At 40.2% G+C, this 27,089-nt stretch overlaps 1 protein-coding gene across 1 annotated transcript in view; it reads left to right on the plus strand.

Annotated features, from left to right (window-relative positions):
- The window catches only part of LOC139443410 (transmembrane protein 151B-like), an 82,914-nt gene extending 68,302 nt beyond the window's left edge, over positions 1–14,612 (plus strand). The window contains exon 2 of the mRNA XM_071224399.1: positions 12,260–14,612. Coding sequence (XP_071080500.1) covers positions 12,260–14,095 — 1,836 coding nt within the window. The 3' untranslated portion in view covers positions 14,096–14,612. The remainder of the gene's footprint in view (positions 1–12,259) is intronic.
- Positions 14,613–27,089: the final 12,477 nt, after the last annotated feature.

Consider the following 27,089-nt stretch of genomic DNA (forward strand, 5'->3'; position numbering starts at 1 on the left):
AGGAACGGGCGTTACAGCAAAACACATTTCTTGGTGTTAACTCTAATTCTGTCTTTCCTAATACACTCTTTTAACATCTTCGGCTGCGCAGGATGGTCATCGGAATGAAATAATCATTTAATCACGTCCCGTTTCACGTGTCATGTTTTCAGAAATAACGCATGCCATCACGTCATAGTATACTTACACAGCGGAGCAGAGTAATGTTGTAGATTGAATCCTATCGGAATGGTCTAGACGAGCATTGTTAGCGAGGCATTCAGTCAAGTCCAAGAGATTACCCAGAAGTCCACTACTAACGACTAACCCAATACACATCACGTAAGACGGGACCGAGGTCTAAATTCTCCGTCCCTGATTCAATTGAAACGGACCCTGTTCACTCTCACGTGTTTCAATAACCTCTCTCCAGCGTCCGTGATAAAAGTGAACAATACTTGGTAACAATCAATTTAGATTTCAGTGTGTAAATTGAAGACATCGTGTCATTCTTCATTACGCCCATTGCCCCCTCTTAGGAGGAAATCTGAGTTCGTTTTATCACGCCATCATCTATTCCATCATTTTGACGTTATCCCTGGAAAAATTGTATAGGTGTCCGTAAGGGAAATCATTCATTGCCAACGGTGTTTATTTTTTTAAGATAGGGATTGGACACTCACAAACATGTTTTTTTCTCATTTTCCCATAGTTTACGTTTGACTAGCGTTCGTTCGTTGTAACTGACACCCTCATATGTATCATGTCAATGGGAGATGGATTGTTCCTACGCAAAAACTTTCAGTCGCGTGAGGTTCTTGACGCTATTGGTCCCGTCAACTAAATAAGTATGTATATATGCCATGTAAACACGTCAGGGAAAATAATTCAGATTTAAGTTATTGAAGTTCATACAGCTGAATGCCTGTTTTTGTTTCTTGACGCTATATGGCGGAATATTCTAGATGCGATATTAAATATTAACTCACTCATTTAAGATTAACTAAATGATTATTGCATACCTTTTTACTGGGTCAATATGTCATATTATACAGATATAAACGATTGAACATTCAATTGCATTTAAGAATCCTCACCATTCGGTGATGTTATTACATCAAATCTGCCTCAAACCATGTTTTTGTGGGAGTACAGACCGTGGACGTTTAGACATGAAACTAACGAAACAGGTACTGACCGCTCAGGAATTAGATTCAGTGAGGACCTTGTATTCGGACACACGACAAAAAGGGGAGAAACTTGCACGTAGAATTGCAGCGCAATTGACCACAGAGCAACAGTGAATAATGACTCTCAAACTTTGTACTCGATGATGACACATCTTACAGAACACACCCAGTCATGTTGCCTGTTTCAAGTCCAGCATTAAGCATGTCTAATTTCAAGAACAAAGGCGCACAAAGTAGATATTAAGAATGGGTGTCTTGGCCTGGAATTACATAAAACATACATACATAACAGAGGGAGTTTAATTACATATTTGAACATGGAAAATGCCGTAAAAGCAGATTGGGATCTGACATCAAACGAGGAATGGTTTGCTTCATGATGAAACAGATGGTAATTAACCTCAGGAAATAACGGTATTTCTGGTTGCACCTCAGTCAGAAGAAGTCCCCCGAACCATTGCTCCTCAGTTGGCTTCTTGCGGCAATGCTCCATCGTGATTATGTGCTCTGTTTTTCGTTCTGATCATGAATAAAGCAGAAGGACTATGCTGTGGCCGTTTCATCCTGGAGGATGAATAGATGTATGACTTTCTTTTCGGCAATTACCATCTGCCGACGTTACGTTACGGTTGAATGTTGACTTGACATTGGAGTTAGGTTCCATTCCGTTTTTATGCTAATCGAACTGCAAGTGTTTACCGCTGATGTATAATATGCACGAAGAAAGATTGAAATGAATCTACATAAACCGCTAGGATGAATTTTAAGTGATACTGTAAGTGCTACAGATTCCTGACGGAAATGTGATATGAAAGCCTGAAAGGGTAACAACGACCTTCAGTGAAAATGTATGACTTGTACCAAACTCAATATTGAGCGCACTCGTGAGCAGACATGGGACATTTTATTGATATGCAATCGATCATATCATGCTACCTCTCTGATTATGAGTGAGTGAGGCTTCACCTAACATGTTTATGACACGCATTGTGCCTAAGTCTTCAGTGGAACTGGCGATCGCTAGGACCACTGGGTTTCCAGATGGTTGAGGAATATGTTAATGAGGTTCTTAAAAGGCGTTTCTCTTCCTTATGTGTATCACTTCTAAATGCCCTCTCTTCCTTACGTTAATGGACTCGTTAATTTATGAGTGTTATATTTCGTGCTACTCATGAAAGAAACCATTCCAAATATTCAGTTTTTATTCCTCATCCTGTCAATTAAGAAGTGATGCTATAAATGATAGACAAAAACACTCAAAGGGTCATGATTTCCAGTTATTCATATACAAATTATTTGCAATGGTTGTCAATGTTTTATAAATTTCTACCTTCAAGAATGATGCCTCTGACCTTAAACATATAGTCTATTATAGAATTATAGAATCACTGAATTGTATATACGGTGGACATTTTGAAACATCCATGGTATGCAGCATCTGAGCCGACTGTTCCTGATGGCTCGCTGCTGCATCGCGAAAGGTTCAAAAATGGATGGGGAACAACATCCTCCATCAGAGCTCCTAATATATATAATATGTCCGCCAGTTTTAGTAGCTGTCTAATGTGTTCTCCAATCCATGACCCCAATTGTTCTTTCGATACGTCAAATGAAGGCAAGGTGCCGAACATTACCATAATATGGTTTGTACGTCTGATATAATTCATCACCACGACGCATTAGGAACTTCCCTTCAGAAAGCTTCTGCCGTGTCATTAATTCAGAACCAAATGTGTAAGACAAGGGTTGTATCAGCGTGTTTTAAGTGATGCCGTGGCTTGTATGATTCATCACGTCATCCAGCCCTAGGTGGTAAACACAACCCCGGAAAGGAGTTATATGAGGAGGTATATTGTATTTGATAAATTGTAACCACTTTCAGACAGTGTTCTATATGTTTTCTATACTTGGGATTATGGTCTGTTGAGGATAGGAATTACTGTCTCATGTATAATATATATAAACTATAAAGGATAGCGTTGGACTGGTTACAGTTATATTTCTACACTGATTCCGCAACGAAGAATACGAAACCTGATTCGTATTTTGCCAAAACACACCACAAATGTACGAACGAAATATGAACAAGTGAAAGTTGAAACAAATAAAAATGGCAATACTTCGTTAATATCGTCAATCACCCATCTCCAAGTCTTAATGCAAACTATGCACAGCATAAAACAACCTGTGCAGCGTCCCTCATTCTATTCACTGACGGTAAAAAGTTCGCGTTCTTGCTTTTTATTGAGGAATTGCGATAACGCGTTCATTTAGATTAGATTAGATGCATCAAATCATGAGCTAACGTTATTATTTTTTCCGTCTAGTGCTGTAGATTTGCTGGCGCTAGACTTAATATAGAACTGGACGCGTAACAGTTGGTTAATTGCCATTCTACCACGATACTCCGAGAGAGAGAGAGAGAGAGTTTGATTTTCCACACAGAAGAGCCAATTTTAAAGTAGTTCAACAATCGCGAGAACTGAGATATGTTTTTGACGTGCAGCAAACAATCGCCATGGTTGCATAAGCGTTGTATCAACTCAACTGCCTGTGCCTGGTTTTAATTTGTTGTGGTGATGTTTATTCTGTTAAAAAGCTATTTTTTTGTAGTGGGTTCACGCCTCAAAACCTGCTATATGTTGATTAATTTGCGTTGTTTGTCAAGAACAACTCTGTTCATTATTCTGAGCAAAAACGAAGAAAAACATAGAACAGAAGATAACAAAAATTACATATATAGTTTATCAATTTACGTGTGTAGCAGGGCGTGAAGTCATCCTACAGATGACATCCTTACCTTGTCAGCTTGCTGACGGGGTTAACCTCTTTGGTTATGTAGATGTAGCAGGGCGTGGAGTCATCCTACAGATGACATCCTTACCTTGTCAGCTTGCTGACGGGGTTAACCTCTTTGGTCATGTGGATGTAGCAGGGCGTGAAGTCATCCTACAGATGACATCCTTACCTTGTCAGCTTGCTGACGGGGTTAACCTCTTTGGTTATGTAGATGTAGCAGGGCGTGGAGTCATCCTACAGATGACATCCTTACCTTGTCAGCTTGCTGACGGGGTTAACCTCTTTGGTCATGTGGACAAGGCGGTCCGGATCAGAAGGTCCGTGGTTCGAATACCATCACGGGACTCGGAAATTTTATGGCTGCTACACGTGCAGATGTATCAGATTTGTGTTGGATATCCATTGAAAAAGTTTTGAACGTTCTGCGCAGTGACGTCAAATTGGTATATTATTATGTGATTGATATGATCACCCATACATACACACATAAATAAAAAAAGTAAAAATGTTTTGCTTAATACTCACAAAAGTACTATACTATTTCTTACCCTATTCTGTGAAGACACATTGCTTGTGTTATTCTTACCTCAATGTTTACACTACGCAGCAAATCAATAAGCGTCCCCTAATCATAATTTCACCATTCACTCTGCAAACCTACTTCTGATGTATACTAGAACATATTAAAGGATCGCTCTGTGGAATACATTTGTGTTACACACTCATCTATCACTGGCATCAATTTCCTTGGCATCCATATTGGGATTGGCTTTGTTAGAGAACAACTACCTAGAATGTCTTAATGGTAACGCAGGGGCATGCATTCGTTTTAGGCGCCGCAATCCGCAGTGCTGAGTTGCTTTCCTTGGTTTAAGTCAGAGTTCGCCCCGATTTTGTTTCGAGGTTTGTCCCCATAACCTTGCTTGTAGTAAACTTCTGAGACCTGCATCACTTTGGGCTTTCCTGCCGTATTAAACTGACTCGCCGTCAGGTAAATGAAATATTGTTTAAAGCGGCTTTAAACCCAACTCACTCACTCAATGACAACGGAATAAAAATATTTCTCAAACACTTTAGAATCATAAACTCTTAATGACTGTAACCATTGTTTTATTAAATATGCCAAATGTTATGATCAGTTAGTTGACCATTCCCTGCCACCTCAGAGTCAGAATAAGTCTCAAGTACCCCTGGCCCGGACGGATGATCGGTTGGTCACAATACTATGACATTGCATTGTGCGGCATTGTCGTAGATATTTCTTAAAATGAAATTGTTCCAGAAAATACTGGAAAAAAATTCCCTCCGATTTTATGAAATTATATAATTGTACAATGAAAGTCTTGAAAACGGCTTGCTCAGTTTTATTTTTTAAGCAATGGCCTAAAAACTGATTTCTCGAACCGCAAAACTGTCTCTTACTTGAAGCCTCCTTAGGGCGGCGACATTCGCAAGTACCGAACATTAACATTAGTGAAGACACTTGAGTCCAATGTCTGTTACTTTGTTCATTTTTTGTAACATGGATATGACTACGACAATGAATTTGATCTCAGAGATCTACATCGCATGAAGTCCTCTGTGCAGGCCACATAGTACACCACACGAAACAAAGGGTTGTCTCTCTGAAATTCGTCATCAATTCCAACATATTTACGCTATCGGCTACTGCGATTATAATGATAATTGAGGTGTGCTATTTCCCTCACGACTGTTTGTTCTATTCCACGATCACAGAATAAACCTCATTAACCCCCCACCAGCTGACCAATTCTTCGAAACCTAGGACATGGTGAAAGCTGCTATTGATTGTGGACATAACCAATTCCATTCAGTCTTTGACCAGCGGTAATACGTAAATATATTGATGGCATTAACTTCATAAAGAGCCATTCTGTAACCAATTCCACAGGTTTATTATAAATTACGCCACCACAGAAAAGCAATAATTCCGATATGGAGCCGGTCCGAGGAGAATTGGCCAGAAGCAGCAACTGATTTAAAGACAAGTGGTGTCATATTTTTAACATTTATAAACGGCGGTGTTATAAACTGGTCCCTTTGGGAGATAAACTGGTTTTACATCCTGGGAATGAGTGTCTCACATTACGATATTCGAGGTTCAAGCGTCACTTCAAGGGAATTCATTTACGGTAATGACGAACTTTTAGTCTCGGTAGCAACTAACTAAACAAACGGCTCCAACAACCGATGACCGGCCGATTAATTACTTCCTTGCATACTGCTTGCGTGTCGGGTTTATTTCAATGACTGTCCTTCGATCATTCGGAATTAGTCTGGAAGGAAAACTAATTTGCTAGAGACGTACTTTTTTTTCTTGACCCAGTTCTCCTTGGCTTGCAGTGCATGTACTGAGGGACGTATATTGATAGTTTTAGTTCCGCTTTTGGAGTAATTAAATTCAAGGGAGATCACATTGACCAAGGGAACCGAATTCCCTTTTACTGCTTCATAAGTGTCACCCTCCCGTGACAGAAAGTGTTAAACACAATTATTGTAAGAATCATTCACGTCTGGGGTCTCATAATTTCGTTTGGCTTGGATGATGTGTTCAGTGTACTTTTTAAGGATGCTGAGATTGGTTGTGGAATCCAGAGTTACAACTAGATTCAGATTCACATTGGGTTTGCCTCCAAATTCAAACTGACCACTCACTCACTCACTCACTTCCCTCAGTCACTCACTCACTTACCATCCTCACTTATTTGGACAATTTTGTCTTTTTAACAGATATAGGAATATGAAAATATTCATTATCTTTGAATCCTTTTCATGTTTGCTATCCTCATCACCGATACTGGTTATTCTGTGGCGTTGACGTGTATAGTAATGTGAATGGTATCATAAGCATGACAGTTCTAAATCTACCGGTCGATTAAAAGATCATAAAATGGAATAAAATACAAAACGTTTAAATATTTAACTCCAACTAGATTTACAAGAGTGTTCAAATTGTAGATTTACGACACTGTTATTTAACGCAAGCATCGGTTACTCGGGGTCTTAAACGTCTGATTCTCCTAAAAACTGTATTTGTCACCGTTTAGTCGTAAAAAATATCTGCCGCTCCCACGAATCGGGATGCACAATTGCAAGCTAAAATCAATACTCCCCCTGAAGTAGATGGATAGTCTCTTATACAAAAACACAAGCACGTCCTTGTCTTATCTTTTAACCAAATTCATGCAAAATTTGTTGGTTAATTTAGAAACTTTTTCCGCGCTATGTGTTCACAAACATGAAATGTCGTTTACCGTTCGATGACTGTTAACCTGAGCGTGCGTCTAATCAATAAACCTAAGCAAACCAGTTGGAAAGCAAAAATGAAAGGGAGAAAGAGTTCTTTGAAAGCGTTTCCCGTTCTATCGGAAGATTGAGGGCTAATGACATTGGCTATTTAATGTCTATTTCAGACTGTAATGTCATTAGTTGAGAATTAGAGGCCATGATTTACTTTCACAACGTTGGTACTTTATGACGTGGTAACGAAAGGGGATTTTTTTCCGATTTCAATCAATATTAGCAAAATCAAATTGGCGAATTACCTCCCTCGTGGGCGAATGATAGTCCGTCGCATGGTTCTAATAACCGAGACTCAGTATTTTGTCCTTGATCCAACAACGTGTGTTAAAATGTTTTGATCAGCTGTTTTTATCGAATCCGTGTTTCAGTTTTAATGTTCTTTGATTGCGTTGGTAGATGTTGTTCATATGTTCAAATTTGATTCAGGATGGATAATAAGTGGTAGTAATTATCACCTGTAAATCTCAATACAAGTTTCTTCTTTCGGGTAGTTTTTGTATCAATTTCTTTGTAAAAAAGGCACTGTCTTGCCAACTCATATTGCACGTGTGTTAAACAAATCAACCTCGGAGTTTAAAGAAACCTCTTCTAGAACGACTCTTTATGTACTTCAGACGTTATCTATATGTCAGGGGTTCGATCCCCGACCGCGTCATACCAAAAGAAGTTAAAAGATGGTACTTGTTGTTACCCTGTCTGGCGCTCGGCATTAAGGGGATAAAACCAGGTCTGGTCGGCTCGGAGTCAGTATACTGTGGGGTATTCATGTTAAACTGCGGCATGGTATCTCAGTGGGCTAGCACTATAAATCGGCATCCGTCCAGACTAGTACAAGCAGCCACACAAACACACACACGTACATGCACGTCGCTATATAAGTGCAATAATCTTGGACGCGACGTTAAACCCAATTTCACCTCACCTATCTTCATGTATATGTCAAATGTGAACGACACTATCTACAAGTCTGAAGTAAACATGGCAAGTTAAAACATATTGCGACTACCTAGGTCACCACATCTTCAGTCCTTGACAGTTGAATGTCTTTTGTCAAAATTCATCACACAAACATGAACATCCCTAAATTTACGTGCCAAGTGTTAAGTTTGCAACATCATATAACCTTTAACCTATTACCTTTTCCAGATTGCTTTAAGAAAGCGATCAATTCAACTTTTCTATGACGTCAATTAAGTGTCTTGGGAGTAGTCTCAACACGTCACTTAAAACGGTAACATTTGTCATAATGTTCAAGTTGTCATTGTTTGAAATTAAATTATTGCTTTGTAAATGTCTGATTATAGGAATTTGTCAGTCAACATGTAAGTTTCAACCTGCAAAAAAAACTCATAATGAGTTCAAAGTAGGGCATTAACTTTCGTAATACATAATTTGCATGAACTGAGCTAAAAAAACAAGCTGTTAGCATAATTGGACTGCGATTTTTCTTAGCGGCAGAGCCAAGGTTGAAGAAACAATGAAATCATTATTTGACGTTTGGACATGCGTTGACGTTTATTTTAGGCCAGCTGATCCGATTCCTTTGGAACGAGAAGGAAAGGAGCGTTTCTGCTCCTAAATCATAAGCATCGCCATCAAAGATGGGCATTGATTACAACTCGGCAATAAAGCAAGACTCAAAGTTGTTCCTCATTTCTATTTATTGAATTGCCATTACGAAATCAGTCTCTCTTCGTTTCGACGGTCTTAGAGGCTGAGCTTTGAAGGCGATGTGATATTATGAAGAAAGCCATGCTCTCAGGTCGGTTTTGATTTAGGTAAATTTTATTCTTTCGAGAGTTGAGTAGCCTTTTAAGACTTGCTGATGTCTTGATAGAAGTTATCTATTGTCGCAGACACGATTGCTGGTAATTTGATAGATTTGATGAGGCGATAACAGGTTTTAGTCTTTGATGTGGAAATACGTCTTCAAAGGCCTCTATGATCCATTACGAGAGCGTTATAACTTCATTGTTGAAACCAAGGCAAGGACGTTCTCTGATTTATTTCATGAATATTGATTTTATAAGAACAAATGACATGTTATGTGATATGTCAGAAGACAGCATAGAGGTAATACCTTTCCATAAATATGAAAGGACATTCAGGTCAAGGCATATGCTTTCGTTTGTAAGATATGAGTGATGATCTCTCGCCACCATGGAACAGAGTATGGAACTGGAACTATGATCATCAACGTGTGATGATCCGATTCAGGGGCTACTTATGTGAGTGTACTTCGCATGTATTTCCCAGAGGGGAAAGGGTCAAGACTCCCGGGCAAAATAAAGTATACACCTGTGTTTGATAGCGACTGAAAATGAAACCAATAACGAATGGTAATTCGATGGTGATGTATTTGTTACGGGTTGGTTGGTTTGTTGTTTAATGCCGCACTCAGCAATATTCCAGCTATATGACAGCGGTCTGTAAATAATCGAGTCTGGACCAGACAATCCAGTGATTAATATCATGAGCATCGATCCACGCAATTGGGGTCGATGACATGCATCAACAAAGTCAGCGAACCTGACCACCCAATCCCGTTAGTCGCCTTTTACGACAAGCATACTCACCTTTTACGGCAAGCATGGGTTGCTGAAGACCTATTCTACCCCGGAATCTTCACGTGTCTTGATACGGGTGTCATCCTTGTGTTTTAGATCTTAACTTTGTATTGTTCATGCGACTGTGTTCAGCCCAGTAACGTTTCGAAAACGTCTCCAATGTCTTGGTCAAATCCAATTTTCAAGTGTATACATTCTTTATGTCTTTTCCTTACGGTTAATGTGCAGTCCTTTTGAGTAATTTCCGCTTAGTATTATGATTTTGGCTTCATGCTGATTGGCTAGTTCATGCCGTTTTTTTATTCCACGTCATATCAGCGCATTGTCAAAAATAAGAAAGGATGACGATATCAATGTCATGTCACCGGCGTTTTATATGACGTCGTTTAAAAATTGTCGACCACAATGTTCTACACTTTTTGTCAGAAAAACAAATATGGGTATGTAGTGTAACCTCGGTATAACGGAATATCCGTCCCTCCTGAAATAATGTCGCCATGGCTCTGGTCTTCAAGCATTTACTCGGGACAGGTTCTTCTATCAACCTCTATCTTTGACATGTAGGATGGCATCAAGACATAAATATACATCAGCGCACAAACCAATACACTTTAGCCCCGTTAATCATCCGATCTTATAATTTGTGACCCTGAGAGAGTTCGAATGCAGTCGTCGGGATCACAGTTGAACGATTGTAAGCCTAATTTACGGTTTCTGGCCCAGCGATATTTCGGAACATATTTAACGTTGAAGTGTGGAACAATTAAAGGGAGATATTACTATGTGGGTATAACTATAAACGATATACTAGCCAAGCAAGTGTATACCTCGGGATAAACTGTATGCAGCAACAATAATTAAGGAAGACTTTTGCCATGGTTGGTTGGTTTGTTGTTTAACGCCGTACTCAGTAATATTCCAGCTATATGACAGCGGTCTGTAAATAATCGAGTCTGGACCAGACAATCCAGTGATTGATATCATGAGCATCGATCCACGCAATAGAACCTGTGAACCAAGACCAGTCACATCTTACAAGCTTTTGTACCTGCTCTGGGGGGGGGGGGGGGGGGGGGCGGGTGGAACAGTTATCTATGTCACCGCAATTCGTTGTGCAGAGTTGCTCCCCATGAGCACGTCAGGAACCTATGATTGAGGTTCAATCTTGGTTCGCCCCGTTTATGTTTCCAGGTTTGTCAGCACCATACCCCTTATTATTATTTACAAATTAAAATAAAAAATGCAGCAAAGAGAGTTTGGGGGATCCTGGCACTGGATTAGGCTCCTCATCAGCTCATTGCCCCATCTAAACGCAGCCCAGACAGCGAATGGGACTTCTCACAGGAAGCGCTGCCTAGTTTTCGGAGAATGTGAAGATTCCTTTAGACTTCGGCCTTCTGCATCACCCAGATTATCAGAAGGGCTGTATCTCTGACAGCAAACCCCGGTACTCTCCCAAAGTCAGTCAACAGATTGGGAGGTACCAAACCTAAGGCACCGAGAACAACTTCGGACAACTTGGTACTCGGGATGCAAGCGTGGCATTTCGAAAACGAGTTCCACATATTTACCATGATTTCCTGAATCTTGTCAATCACATTAGTGTCAAAAGGGACAGAAAATTCAATATTATTAATATAAATGATTTCACTGGATTTATCAAAACGGACAGACGTCTGAGGCTTTTTGTGGGCCTATTCCAAAGAAAGTTGTATTTATCCTTTTCCATTACGCCCTCTACATATTCTGGGTTGTACAATGTATTGACCTCTGTGTCGAAACCACAAGCATGGAGAAGACGGTAATAGAATGATCAAGTCACTCCATCATGTCGCTTAAGATAGTGTCTTTGTTCCTAAGCTGGGCATCCACAGTGTGCTGGACAGTCTCATTAAATTCCTTGCATAATCTACATTTCATGTTTACATTTTGATGCAAAATCACATATTGACGGTTTCGAGTGGGAAGTGACTGGTCCTTAGCAGCAAACAGAAAGCCTTCTGTTTCACTTTTCAGGCCAACCGACTTCATCCAAGCGAAGAACTCGGTTTGCCACATTTCTCAACAAACTGCACATAAACTCGATACAGTTGGCTTTCAGATAGCCTCTCCTTGAAAAACTGCGTCAGGGCCATTTGATATGCACTTCTCTTGGTTGACACTCATTTCTGTACCGTCCAGCAGTACAGATCATCAACAAAATCATTATTAACATTTGAGTTATGACCCACAGTAGTAGTAGTAGTAGTAGTAGTAGTAGTAGTAGTAGTAGTAGTAATACTATCAAATGATCATTGATTGTATTGCTAAGTTGACAGTTGATAAGTAGGTTACTAATGTAGAATGTGGTTATTATGTATGGTATTGTCTTGATTTCTAATGCCTATCTTCTCGTTACAGCAAAGACCGATCAAGCAGTCTTTCTGTGGATCCCTCCGACGCGATGCACACTGGAAATGTCTCATTCTAACCCTCCTCATCTACGGGTGTCTGTCCGCCATTGCCTGGTGTAGACTGGCTGTCGTCAAGCGAGTAATACAAGAGTACTACTCCTTCACTCGCAGCCACATCGACAGGACCAGCCCATGCAACGACGGTTATATCTACATCCCCGTGGCTTTCGTCATCATGCTCTATCTTGTTTACCTCGTGGAGTGCTGGCACAGCCATACGCGGATAGAGCTGCAATACAAGGTGGATATCAATTCAGTGTACGATAAGGTCCTGCAAATGAAAGATGCTATTCCCATCATATGGTGGAAGGCTATTTGTTACCATTACGTTAGAAGGACCCGACAAGTAACGAGATATCGCAACGGGGACGCTTTCACGTCGACCCAGGTTTATTATGAAAGAGTGAATTCGTGTACGGCCGGATCTGCGTTTAATTTTACCCATTGTGGAGTGAAGGATATATCAAAGTCGCTCGTTGGGTTAGAAGAATACCCAGCCACAAAGATCAGATTCACGAAAGGCTTCTCTTTTTCGACTATAGAATCTGAGTGTGAGTTTGAGGATCAGAGAGCTCAGTTCTTTCAGGACTACGAATCAAGAGACGATTACATGGAAGGAAGGGAAGGAATGGATCTCCTAAATGTCAACTTCAAAGAATATATGATTGCATTCGCTGATCCAGATAATCTGCCTTGGTATGTGTCCCATGTGATATTCTGGCTGGGATCCTTTCTTCTCCTTTCTTGGCCTTTGCGTGTGATTATTGAATACAAAACAGCCCATTTGCATTACCACGTTCACAAGTTGTTTGGTACTAATTTAGTTAATCAGCCAAACCCGATTTCTAGAGTGAGTACAATGAATAGCACAGATCTGGAGATGAATATACGTAATAATAACGCTATTGTGCCCAGCTATTCCGAGGCAATGCTTCTCGAACCCTCTTTACAAAGGTTCACTTCCGATGCAAATGGAAATATCAGTTCATCAGGATCAGCGACGCCAAGGAGTTTAACATTCTCCGCATTACCGCCGTCAAGGAGTAGTGGCTTTATACGAGCTTTTTTCTCCCGTGATGTCCTGTCGAACGTTCGGAGATACAACAGCTGCACGGCGATTACCGGAAATACGCGAATGGTAAGTCGAGCAGACGATAATCTGTCCGGAAATGAGGACGATGACATCAACAATTCCGGTTCAAACCGAAGGAGACGGAGACGAAAGAGGCGAAAGCGTCCTACAAGTTCAATCACTTTCGCTCCTGCTATGCGTAACACAGTACTTCCACCCACCCCAGAGACACCCGAAGATCACATCATTACGATGCATCCGTCTGCGTCTTCCGTCTCAATGTCAAGGTTAAGTAGCCGAGGTGGTCTTAACGACAATCCGTCATTCGTCCAGGACAGTCCGCGTCACGTGACACATAATGCCGTTAATACAGACAGGCGACCCACTTGCCCAGTGAACGGAAATCAAACCAGTGGCGTCAGACCATTACACCATAGTAATTCATACGACAACCCTCTAATGTCCAGTGTTGATCAGATCGACACTGATGATATGCAAACCTCGGGGACAGGGGACGACGAACCTCCACCGCCACACTATGAGGAGGCCCTGCAAATGCAAAGGGTAAATGACGCAGCCGATGGTCCCCCGACCCAGTACCCAGTAGGGGAGGAGGCAGCAGGTCAGGGACAGGACAATCGCCGTCTCCTGTCCCCAAACACAGCACAAAGACATTACCGGACAATACATTGCATGGAGACGTCGCTGTGATGACGTCGAGACTTCGGTTGTAACGAGTCGAAACAAAGGTCAGGTAGAATCCTGTTTAATGTTTAAAATGAATCGTGAGTTTCTGCTATTGCGGAAACCGTTTTTTTTCAGTGGTATTTAGAAGCTAACAATGAATAATGTTCATGTACTTCAGATGTATTCTTTCAATGCCAGGTTTCAGTACAGGTGCTAGCATCACACAAGTGATCGACAGCTGGGTTATGGTTAATTTGTTTAAATAACATTTACACAGAGATTAACAAACAGAGTGACAACTGATGACGGGATGATGGCGACCACTTGCATGATTAACGATACCGGCATCTACACCGAAACGTAGCATTGAATACGAAAAGAAGCTGAGCGCTGTCTTTATCTGTTAAAAAGGAAGTCCATTGTCTGGCCATCTTCATCAACACTGGTAAGACGGTTTGGTGAAGCTGGACAATTAGCTGTATGAAGCTTCATCAGGGTGCTAGTATTGCACCCACAGATGAAGAAGATGCCCTCCGAACAATTGCTTGGTTTTAATATTAAGGCAATATGTGAAGCTGTTCATATCTTCATATCCACTGTAGATCCTAACTCAATATGAGTAGGTAAGCTTGGAAATCTGGAGACTCTGAAAATATGTATTGATGTAAAGTGTAGCAGTAATATACTACCAAACGTTTGATAAGGATACTAAGTTGAGAAAGTCTTTACAGGACATACCAACCAAATTACAAATACATAGATTTGCATGTTCTGGGATGTAAGCAATGTCACATTCGAAAGTTTATTAGTATCGTCATATATTACATTATATTTGGTCCGGTACATTTATAATTATGCGTATTATTATCAAATACTGAACAACCAAGTTGATGTTGTTTATCAGTACATATCATTTTGATTTTGATTCAATATTGCTATGACGGATGACAAGAAGACAGTACTTAATATTAAGGTGTAATTTGAATGGATTAATCGATTTATGACAATCAGTGAAATTGTTAGCAACATTTGTACATAACATCAATTCACCTAAATGTGTTTTTTTTTAAACTTCTTAATTGAAAAGATTTTATATTTGATGAACCCATGGGCTTATATGCTCAGAATCTTTCTCCAGCTCAAAATATTTCTTACAAGCTGCATGTATGTACAGATATTATGTTTCATTTTAAATTATATATTATGCAAGTGGAACTAATGTATCAATTGTGTCCAGCGTGTTTCAGCGTCATCTCCAAAGGATACTGTTGTGCATCCTCCAGTTCGAACCAATTATCATCACAATAGGCGCTACATCAAACAGGTCTTCTGATCATTTTTTTATGAAGATTCAGCTGGCTACATACCTGCTCGAATCTCGTCATGCGTAGATGGTAGATGTTATAGGAACAATTTGGACATATATCGCATTGCGAAAATGCGTGGCTTCCTTCCGCCGGTTTCACGAAAGCGATGTATTCGCAAAGATGTCCGCTAACGGATACCTGGTGCATTTTGGGTAACTCTCCGGTGTTAACCGTCAGCAATTCGGCCAATGGAAACCACGCATTTTGGTACTGTGAACCATGCAAATATGATGTTTTTCATGTTCATTATTGATTAAGGCAATTGTGATTAATTGCACTCTAAATGTACAATGTTGCCTTTGAGGTATATTTATGCAATAAGGTGCAAATGTGCAATGACATTTGCACTTTCCAATAAACGTGTGACGGAAGCAATTATTATACAGCAGTGTGCAATATTGCTTATATTTCAAGGTTGATTTCGTCAATTTCAAACGTCGATCCCAGTAAATCAGGCGCACACGGTCGGTTCAATTGTCAGCATTTCCATTCTGAAATGCATATTGCCTTTATTTGTGACTGGCAGCTTGCCATGTATATTGAAGGGTAGGCGTGTTTTGAACGTGATGGTGTCATCGGTGAATGGAAAACTTTCATGGACATGCTTCTGAAAAACTAACAGTCGTCATTCTTAGATTTACAGAATAACTGATAAAAAAAGCAGGAGAGAAGATGCAGGCTGTTCTTATAAAATTGTTATGTACATTGTGACAGGTAATATGGATTACGTTATTTGATACTGATGCTTCTAACTATTCAGATTATTTTGTGTGTGTTCCATTGCTCGTAAATGGTGTTCTGGCACTGGAAAACATTGTAAATCAAATAAGCTTTCCGTCAGGGAATAGTGTCGTGTGTCTGGAACAAAGAAAAATGTCAGAATTCCGATTGAGTACAATGCTGTTTCAATGTTTAACTTAGAGTGAGGGGGCACGGGTGGCCCAGTCGTCTAAGGTACCGCGATTCGCTGTGCAGAGTTGCGTCCCTTGGGCACGCCAGAAAACTATGATTGTGGGTTCGGATCCCGGTTCGCCCCGATTATGTTTCTAGGTTTGTCAGCACCATACCCGTGCTCGTGGGTTTCACCGAAGCGGCAAACGCCTAATACCTGCATCACTTTGAGCTTTCCTCCCACATTAAGCTGACACGCCGTGATATAACTGTAATACTGTTAAAAGCGGCGTTAAACCAAACTCACTCACTCACTTAGAGTGAGTGGGTATGTGAGATGGGTTCTTCGCCACTTTGAACAAATTACTGTTAAATCACAGCGCGTAAACTTGGGGAGTACAGACAGATGTGATGCAGGTCTCTGTGAAATTCACAAACACGGACATGGTGTTGAAAAACCTAGAAACATAATTAGGGCGAACCGGGATTCGAACCCACTATCCTGGGACACAACTCTGCATAACGAATGGCGGCGCCATAGACGACTGAGCCACCTGTGTCCAGTGTTTGACTGAGAATGACTGCTGTTTACTTAGAAAACTCGGACGGTGGTGGTGCTTTTAAGATATAATTCATGGCAACATAACAGCAGTCCAACTGACATGACTAAATGTTGATATCAAACTAAAGTGAATTACAACCGAACTGAACATTTTATCGATATGGGGTTCCAAAATTTAAAAAGTTAAAAACTATAAATGGCACTTTTATGTAAAACGATGTGAGCGACGGAGGTGATGACATGGCGTTGTAAACACTGGCCCTATATTTTTCATTTAAAGAGATTTTAAAAGTGTCTATCTGATAAAAACTTCTGTACTTCTGATATAGGCTAGAGGGCATCCTTTTAGGTAGTTATTTGTACATACGCCAAGTCCCCACACAGATATACTTGCATCCGTGTTCTGGTGACTATTTAAAGACTAAAGGCTATGTTCTGAGTAACGGTAAACATTTCTAATAATACAGTGTCACCAACACTGGACGGGGACATTTCTGAAATCTTGTTTTATATGTAGGATCATTCATTGTAGATAAAACTACTCATATGGTTTGTTTTTTTAAACTATATTTCCGCTTGCAAAAATACATTCCTAGATGCTACAGTAACTAGTGAACATACAGTGAACATTTCCCTTTGGTCATTCATTTTTTTAAAGTAAAGACGAAACGGAAAACTAATCGTCTTTTTTTAAATTCCAAAAGGGTGTCTGAAACATGAAATATTCAGTCAAATGTCTTTTTTGGAATAAGTATAGGAAATATTCAAATAACAAGTCTTGATCACAGATGTGACACTAGTAATTTCCTTCGAAACCGAATAGGGATTAGCGTGAGGTTTAACAATCATTCATTCGGACCGTTAATGAAACTACCAAACTGAAGCAGATGCGTCGTTTTCAGCGTTAAGGGGATTTAAACCTTAACTGTAAACTTCTTGCCATCTCAACCCGCTGTCAGAACCAAAAAAATGGCATGGCTGTTGGCAGATTTTTCATATAAATGCGAAAGAATAATACTTTGCTAATAACAAAACCAGCATGTATCGGATAGACGACAACGCTAACTTGTAAAGATAAAGCTACAAAGTTACTCTACGAAGAGGCTAGTTTAAGAGATATTGGGAGCGTTTTTTTCTGACATTTGTACATGAACTAGTCTTTGGTCCAAGCCGCTTTTCTTCGGAGGCGTAAAGTAAACAACAGCGACAAAACCTTTTTTCTAAAATCACAATATAACTCGTCAACACCAGGGGAGAACCAGTCTCAATTATACACCGAAACAGACTCCAATGGGTGTAAAAAGCAAAATAGTGGTGACAATTGAATGAACAATAAAAAACGGTGGTGACATGCTCTTCGAGCTTCCACCACTCGCACAATTTACATAAAAAATGTTTGTTTGTTGTCTAACGCAGCACAACAATACTCCTTCCATACGACAATCTCGATTTCACTATTCTGGCTATATCGTATATGATACCAGATGTTCGCGTAAAGATAAACGAATTCTGCCCCATCAGTGGCATCATTTACAAACACATGCAAAGGCAAGTCAATTGTTCCCCTGAACACTGGAACATATGGTACAAGTGAAAGTAGGGAAAAGACTCAAAAACTCAAGGTCATCTTGGGGCAAAGACTAAAAAGGTCCTCATCTCACCCTTTCCAATGAAAGCTGAAGAGAATATTCTGAAGAACAAGGAATCGATTTGCTGAGGGTTAATGAGCCATTATGGAAGTGTCACAACTTGTTAGTCAACTTGGTGACCCGTGTACAGTTATTATGATGCTATTTTTTACATAAGCTGTCATCACGGTTTGAGTGATGACGTATCCTCGTCGTAATGATGACCTCCGACAAGATGTCCTATGTCCCAAATGGAAAATGTTGCTTGTGGTGATTTTGTGATGAACTGTTTGTAGTTTTGTGATGAACTGTTTGTGATTTTGAAAACGATGAGACCTGGGTATTGAAAGGTGTTGAAATCATATCTTTGTTATTTATTTTTGTTGCGAGTGAGAATCAAAGTGTTTTTGCTGGTAAATATGCACCGATTGGAGACTTTTGGTCAATAATGAAATAATGCACCTTTGTTCACATGAATTATTATACTGATTTTTACATAAATAATAAAATGAACATCTGAACAGTGTTTGTTATAACTTAAGGTTTGATCACAACACTGGCAAACACTGTAAGAAATACAGTCGGTACCAGGTCATTTGGCCGTGTACGATTCCATACATTTCTGGAATTCTTGGTACTTCAATGAAAAACCCCGAATGTACAGGACCTGGTTATCTGATGCCATTGCTTACTCTCTGGGTATTTCTACTACGGATTGTGAAAATCATCTTTCGCTGAATTGAAGTATCGTGAAGAGGATATACAGTATATGAGTAAGGGTTTTAAAGTTCCGCGCATGCACGTTTGTGTGACTGCTTGTACAAGTTCTTACACCCGGGTTCGATTCTCAACATGGGTATAATGTATGAAGCCCATTTCTGGTGTCCCCCGCCGTGATATGGCTGGAATATTGCTGAACGCGGCGTAAAACCATACTCATTCAGTCTCTAGTCCGGACATGTGCCGGTCTTTATAGTGATCGCTTACCGAGACTCCGAGCCGATAAGTCTTTGGTTTATCCCCTAAATCCCGAGCGCCAGGAAAGGTAACAACAATTATTCTCGTTTTACATCTTTTGTATGACGCGGCCAGGGGATCGAATCACCGACCTTCTGATCTCCGGGCAAACACTATATCCACAACACCACGCAGTCAGTAGGATGTATAAAACAAACATATTCATTTTGGCTGTTTCGAAAACACAACAAGGATTTTAACGGTAGAAGTAGTGTCATTTGCTGTTTCGAATGTTGAAGTTTGGCCATGTTACCTCGTTTATTGTGAGTGATATGGGCTTCCCACATTGCCCATGTGGGAAATCGAAATCGGATTTCGGCGAGACGAACGAATACTGCTGCCCGTTATGGTTTAAGCTTCCTGCAGTGTTTTATTGTACGAAAAACAACTCCCACCCGTCGTTTATTTCTTAAGAAATGTGTATAGAACTTTGCGATAAAGTTTAAGTTGTCAATTGTAAAATTGGCCTGATACAAATGTATTTACCCGCTCCTGTTCCATAAACTTCACGCAGATCTTAGTTTAAATAGCGATATTCTAACGTCAGTAAGCCTTAAGGTGCGTTTCTTGTGGCATAAGACAGGATATGTAGACCAGGGACAAACACGGTGGACATTAAGGTCAGAAAGAAGGAAGAGCAGAGCCAGAAAACCTCTGTATCCTCTGTCAGTTCTCACTAAGCTTTTTAGGATACAGGCGGCGGTAAAAAATGTGGTACTTATCTGTATCATATTCGGTTATAGATGTGAGATGAGGTGAGCTTTGGTGAGATGAGGTGAGGTGAGGCGAGATGAGGTGAAATGTGGAGTAGTAACGTTCATAGGTGCGCATACGTAACTTCGTCAATTACGATTAAAAATAAACATGTGTATTATGGGTTTTGAGCCATAAGATTAACAATAAGCTGCTCAACTAATGTAAACTCTGACGAGAGCAATTTTGCTTCACATACAAACTTCACGTCGTCCGCTATGTGTTTGCCTGCAATAGCGAGAACCAATGAATGCCATATTTAGCGTCGTCCCGTCGCAGCCTACGAGCCTACGAGCCTACTCGTTCAGGTAGAACACAAACAACGGACAGCAACAAGTGGTTGATGGTGTAGGCATCAGGTACTACTGTTTTGTCCCAGGAAACAACAAATGAGCTAGATGGTCCTAAACCCAAGTCATTACATTACAAGAATGATACATGCATGTAGACATTACACGGGGATCAGCCCAAGCTACCCAGCAGTGTACGTATCAGAGGTTGTCCTATATTATTAAGATCCAACTGTGCAGTATTGGTTATCATATACCAGGTGAACATCTGTTAACGAACAGATCAACAAATTGCATTTGATTTTATGAAGGCTTCTGTCAACCTTCATCGTATCGATGTCAACGGTGTACAAGGGTAATAATTGTCAAAGAGAAATGATTTTAGTCTGGCCTTAAAGACAGATAGGGTCTCTGCAGTTTTTAGAGTTTTGGGGAGTGTGTTCCACAGCATAGGTGCTTGACAGGAGAATGATCTGAAGCCATGTCCCTTTACTCTCCATCTTGGAACACTACACAAAATCTAGGATTATGATCGCAGCGATCTGGTAGGCTGCTACATTTGAATATTGGATCTGTTATCATCAAAGGTATTAAGTCACGTATTGCAACAATACTTTGAAATTTACTCAAATTTCGTAACAAATTACATATAAGCCCATCAATATTTTTAAAACACCAATTATTTATTTACCTGAAGATTATTGTCAGAAACTTTACGATTTATCGACAATGCTTGTTATTGATGTAGATACCATCAAGGAACTCTGGCGTTCTCGCCGTCATAAAGCTGGAATATTGCTGAGCGTGGCGTGAAACAACAAACCAACTGGCGTTCAAGGGGGGGGGGGGGGGGGGGGGGCGTGGGCATTGAGAGAATATAAATCAAACAATAACATGTTTACACCAAATATCCAATTGTCAGATCGTATATTAAAATGCAGATTGCATCCTTAACAATCGGTAAATTAATCTCTGATCTGCATCACACTATACTAATCAGGTTTCACAACAACAACAAATTGTTACGTGATGATTCTCAGATTAAGACAATATGTTAACCCAGAAATCTGTACGTTCAACAAACAAACCACAACTGGTATTTACTAACATTTGTATTACAAAATGTACTAGGTCTACAAAAATCAACACAAATTACTGCATAGCTATTACAATGGCAGTACGCAATAGAGTGGTAGTACAATATTCAATGGCAGTTTATAATGCGATGGCAGTTGTCAGTTTCAAATACAAAAATGCAGTGGTGAAAGCCAGTGATAATAATAGATTCACCCAGTGGCGACAGTGGTCAAGTTTCCGAAAAAGGCTAGTCAAGGAATCCGGGGTGGTGAGTGATCTTCACACGAAAGCTGGTCTTGATGTAATAAAAGGTGTGAGAGATACAAGAAACCGCTCTTCTCCCCTTATATAAGTCTAACTAGCTACTGGAAATTTCCACACAGTATCATCAAAAACATAGAATATTCTTCATGTTTCTAAAACACTTTATCACAGTCCACGGTATTCCGGAAGTTATCACATTTCGATAGCATCTAAATATAGTAACGTCCTAAAAAGTATTTACATCAAATAGTACTACATTCCTGACAACTTATCACTTTCCAAACACAGTGCAATGAGCGTCTACCGAATCTCAACAGAATCAATGTAACACATATCTTCCTTCGTTCTCTATTGATGCCACAGAGAAATACTCAAAGAGTTACTCAAGCTGAAAACATCTGCCAATACTCTAGAACTCGGAGATGCCCTACACTGCTATATGATCCTCCGTGAATCTAAAAATACCTCTGTAATATAATGCGTCTCCATCTGATACACATACCATATACAACACCCAACATTTCTCTACAACGCCCCACCCCACCCTGAGACTATCTACAACTCTATAACACTCGCTATTATCAGAAAGGGTGAACAAGACTTGAGCTCATGTTTCCATTAAAGGAACCATCAAAGTTGTTTTTTATCCTGATGTTCCCACGGACTACACACTTGTACATGTCTAAGTTACATTTCCCACAAATGTTTGCATTTGATTAATATACAACGCTGATGGTATGAGCGGATACTTGTATGCTTTCCTTGATTGAAAGTTTGATCAATTTTAAGCCTTGAGTGTAAATTCAGTTAACTTTCAGAAAAAAAAGGTTCCAACGGTGTTCCCCAAATGTCTCAAAACAAAACAGTTGTGTCAACGCGGGTAAGAAGATCCCATCCAATTACATTAGATCGACAAAAAGCTTCCTCAAATTACAATGGCTGTCTGAAATAATACCCGATATCAACAGAGTTAAGGTGGAGCCACTATGATCTATTACAATACTGTACTTAATGATCAATACTTCATAGCAGAGGGCTTTAGTTCCTTGATTTTTCAAACGAGGGAGGACATTATCCGCGTGAGGTCGAACGAGAATTGCGTGTTTCCTGAATTGAATATAATCAATTTGATGAAAATAGATGACCGAAAAGAAGTTCAAGATTTACAGCTGTGAAATAGAACGCTCCAAAACCGACCTTTCGGTAAAAATGATGCTATAACTTGAAGAGATATTTCTGTCAAGGTTGATTAGGCGTGTGCGATTCACAATCATTATTCAAAACAAAATGACTAATTTGTGTTTCTGCCTGAGCTTATTGTGACGAGCATATTAATCATGATATATAATAACTGGGGGCACGGGTGTCCCTGTCGTCTTAGGCGCCGGAATTCGCTATGCAGAAACCTATGGTCGTGAGTTGGAATTCCGGTTTGCCCCGATTATGTTTCTAGGTTTGTCAGCACCATACCCGTGCTCGTTGATTTTACCAAAGTGGTAAACGTCTAAGACCTGCATCCCGTCAGACTGGCTTTCCTCCCAAACCTAGCTAAGATGCCGTGATATAACTGGAATACTGTTCAAAGCGGCGTTAAACCCATCTCAATCATTCACTCACACGACAGGGGCCATCCTTCACAAAGAAATCCAGCTTGTGCAAATGTGAAGCTCGACACATTGGCCTTGTGTTACTGTGCCTCTAGATACCGGCCATGTATGATGGTGACTATATGCGCTTGGATATCTGTGTGAGGAGGTTTAAAAATACATCGTCTTAACATTTTCTAGTTAAACGGTTTCTTTAAATCGTACTTTTAACTTTCGCTGAGTTAACACATTTGGTTAGACAGCCTCTAAACAGTATAGTGAGTGAGTGAGTATGGTTTTAGGTGATAAACCAAAGACTTATCGGCTCGGAGTCTCGGTAAGCTATCACTATAAAGACCGGCACATGTCCGGACTAGAGACTGAATGAGTATGGTTTTACGCCGCGTTTAGCAATATTCCAGCAATATCACGGCGGGGGACACCAGAAATGGGCTTCACACATTGTACCAATGTCGCGAATCGAACCCGGGTCTTAGACGTGACGAGCGAACGCTTTAAGCACTAGGCTACCCGGCCGCCCCTAAACAGTAGAGTTATGCATTATGACAAGCATGGCAGAAGCCTGCTGGTGGACTGAGGTCCCCGAGTGTTTTTATAAGCTCAGAAGTATTTTTCTATGCTGAGTCAACTACAAAAGAAATGTTTGAGCCGAGACTCTGTGTTGCAAAACGGATATATTTTTAACGTTTTACTTTACTTTTAAAAAGAAAAAATCTCTGCACTTGTACACAACAGACATAATTCAAATCTAAGATACCTTATTTATTCGTTTCGTTAAAATCAGTAATGGTACTCACGGGTACCTGGATTTTTCTGGTTCATCGACCACTTGATTGTCTGGTTTGTTTGCAGGCTGACGTCGCATGGCAGGAGTACTGCTGTGCTGCGTCAGGCAATAAATACTCTTATTCTCTTGCACTGAAAATTTATATCTAATACCAATCATGATGCTGGGGTCTAACTGGAATAGACCAAAAGCCTCATCAGGTTTACGTAGCTTTAACTTTCCAGGCATTGTGGTTGTTGTGGCGATAAAACTTGAAGTCACCCCTTTTGCGTACGCATGTCCTCATCTAGGGCTAAGCATAGATCATGACATTTCTTTGATCAGCTACATTACGTTCTTTCTTTCGATTGTCAGTTCTCATTGATGAATCACGTGTATGCATTTCTCTACGTCGTGGTTATTAAAGTAAATGAGAGGGTCCAAGTGGGGCCACGTGAATCAGACAGATCTGACATTCTGATTCGCATGCAAAGAGAAATTCAACATATTGTCAGTCAGCATTGTGCATATGACAGATTGTATACCTCCTTTGACAAACACTTTGTTGTTCTTATGGCATTTTACAGATCCAAACAAAAATGATAATACATGAGCCCAACTATGGTGGAGTGCGTTAATAGATTTGTTTTTTCGTTATCTAACAACACAATACCATCTGCAGTCCGCACGATGCTGCAGTGCGTGGATCGTACTGGTGCAGAACGCTTCCTCCTGGTGGTGTAAAAAGTCCTCCATAATGCTTGCCAGACAGTTCGCCAGTTCAGAGTTCAAGGCGGATGTTTAATGGGGTCAAAGCCATAGTCATGCATTGCACCCATGGTGACGACAGACTTGTGCACAGGTGAATTGTCCTGATGGAACAACACACCTTCAGTGAGTTTAGCCTTGATATTCTTACGCACATTATCAAAATAGTGCCCATTAATGGTCTGAACTTTCGTCAAAAAGTCCACCAGTAGGATTCCTTTGGAACATCAGAAGTTGTCAACTTGCCAGCTGATGGAACAGTCTTTGCCTTCTTCTTCGGAGAAGACATTAAATGTTTTAACTGTTTACTTTCTGACTGAAACAAATCGCACAATAAATTCAGGTGGGTCTGCTTCAAAACGACATTATTTGTCACGAAAGACAATTTAATCTTGCAATTGGATCCCTTTCATCCCTTTGACCCAGCGTGCTGAAACCTTTGTGGATCATAACATCTTTCCTTAGCGGTGGCAGTTGAGGTTCTTACTGATCTAGGATCATCTTTGATGCTGCCTCTTTCCCTCTAGAACACTTCTGTCCACCTCTTAACAGTGGTAAATTCAGGAAATTCAACACCTAAAGTTGACACCATATCTGCATGGATGGCCGTTGGAGATACCTAATGACAGCGCAGTAGCCAATTTTGTCCATTTTCAACAACAGAGAATACGTTGTCACTGTTATGCCTGCAGACCTATGCCTGTTTCAAATGCAGCCCGAAAGCAAGGAAAGTATTGTAGTAAATACATGCAAACTATACATCCTTCGTTGGTTGGTTGGTTTGTTGTTTAACGCCATACTCAGCAATATTCCAGCTATATGACGGCGGTACATCCTTCGTAGGAAGGCTTAGAAGATTTAAGTAACACCTTGAAGCTGAAGATAAAAACATAACTTAAGAAAATAATTTCCTCTTGTCTTGGATGCATTTTGTGTAATGGAATTTTAAACAGTATTTCAATTGTACGGGCTTTTCAGATTGACGTAAGGTGTGTGTGTATGTTTGTGTGTGTGTGTGGGGGGGGGGGGGGGGGGTATTGGGTATTGTTCTGACAAAAAACAAGCGTCACAAAAAATGTCCTTCAAGAATTGCCATCTTCATTACTTTATACTATGAGCAAAAACTTTCTCTTCGGAACAATAATTATATCTTTACCAAAAACCTGTATATCCCTTGCAGAACAATCGTAATTTCCATCTTCATTACATTATACTGTCTCTACAAACAAAAAAATGGTTGTAAAAACCTCTTCATAAACACACAATCTCAGAGTGCATTGCACCATTCCACCTATATCATTAGCATGTGTTTATGAATCACTATCAAATAGTGATGACACATTCAACTTTCTTTCCATAAAGTATTGACAGGAAGCCAAAGAAATACTCTAATGTGATATCTCCACATGGCCTCCTCCCAGCTGATCAGTGTCTTGGTTACGGACATTTATGTCCGCGGTTTGTACTTTATTTCTGATGAAGGGAGCAAAGAATCCCTTGGGATTAGCTTGAAGATGGATCCCAGGGGGGCAATTGTCCCGCATCATCCCTTTGGGCTCCTTAATGATTGTTAATATGAGTCTCCGTGAGCCGCCAATATTGCAAGGTGTTGTTTGTAGCACAGACACATTGTTCCAGCCATGATCATGGCTCCAGATGGATATGGTTAAACTCATCCAGTTACAGTCATGATTGTTATGTATAGAGGCGCGTGGTAGGCAAAGCGTAGATAAGCACTTATTCCACCAGGAAGAGACAATTCGTATTCATCAATATTGATTTTCAACTCCTCTAAATTGAAGTCGGTGCTTTGAACTGAATCTATGAATCATCGTGAGTGTATGTGTATGTCTTAAGGGTCAAATGTGACAGATGTTGTTTGACAGGTTGAATATTTGTCTTTTGTCAGAGACATCCTATTGAATAACTAGTGACCCAGGTGTATGGTTTTCGACCAACGTTTATCTTCAGCCATACACTTTAGCAACATACTATTGTAAAACATCCAATGTGTATACATTCACTTAT

This window comes from Haliotis cracherodii, unplaced genomic scaffold (assembly GCF_022045235.1).
Source record: "Haliotis cracherodii isolate W230 unplaced genomic scaffold, xgHalCrac1.p SCAF_5, whole genome shotgun sequence".
Taxonomy (NCBI): domain Eukaryota; kingdom Metazoa; phylum Mollusca; class Gastropoda; order Lepetellida; family Haliotidae; genus Haliotis; species Haliotis cracherodii.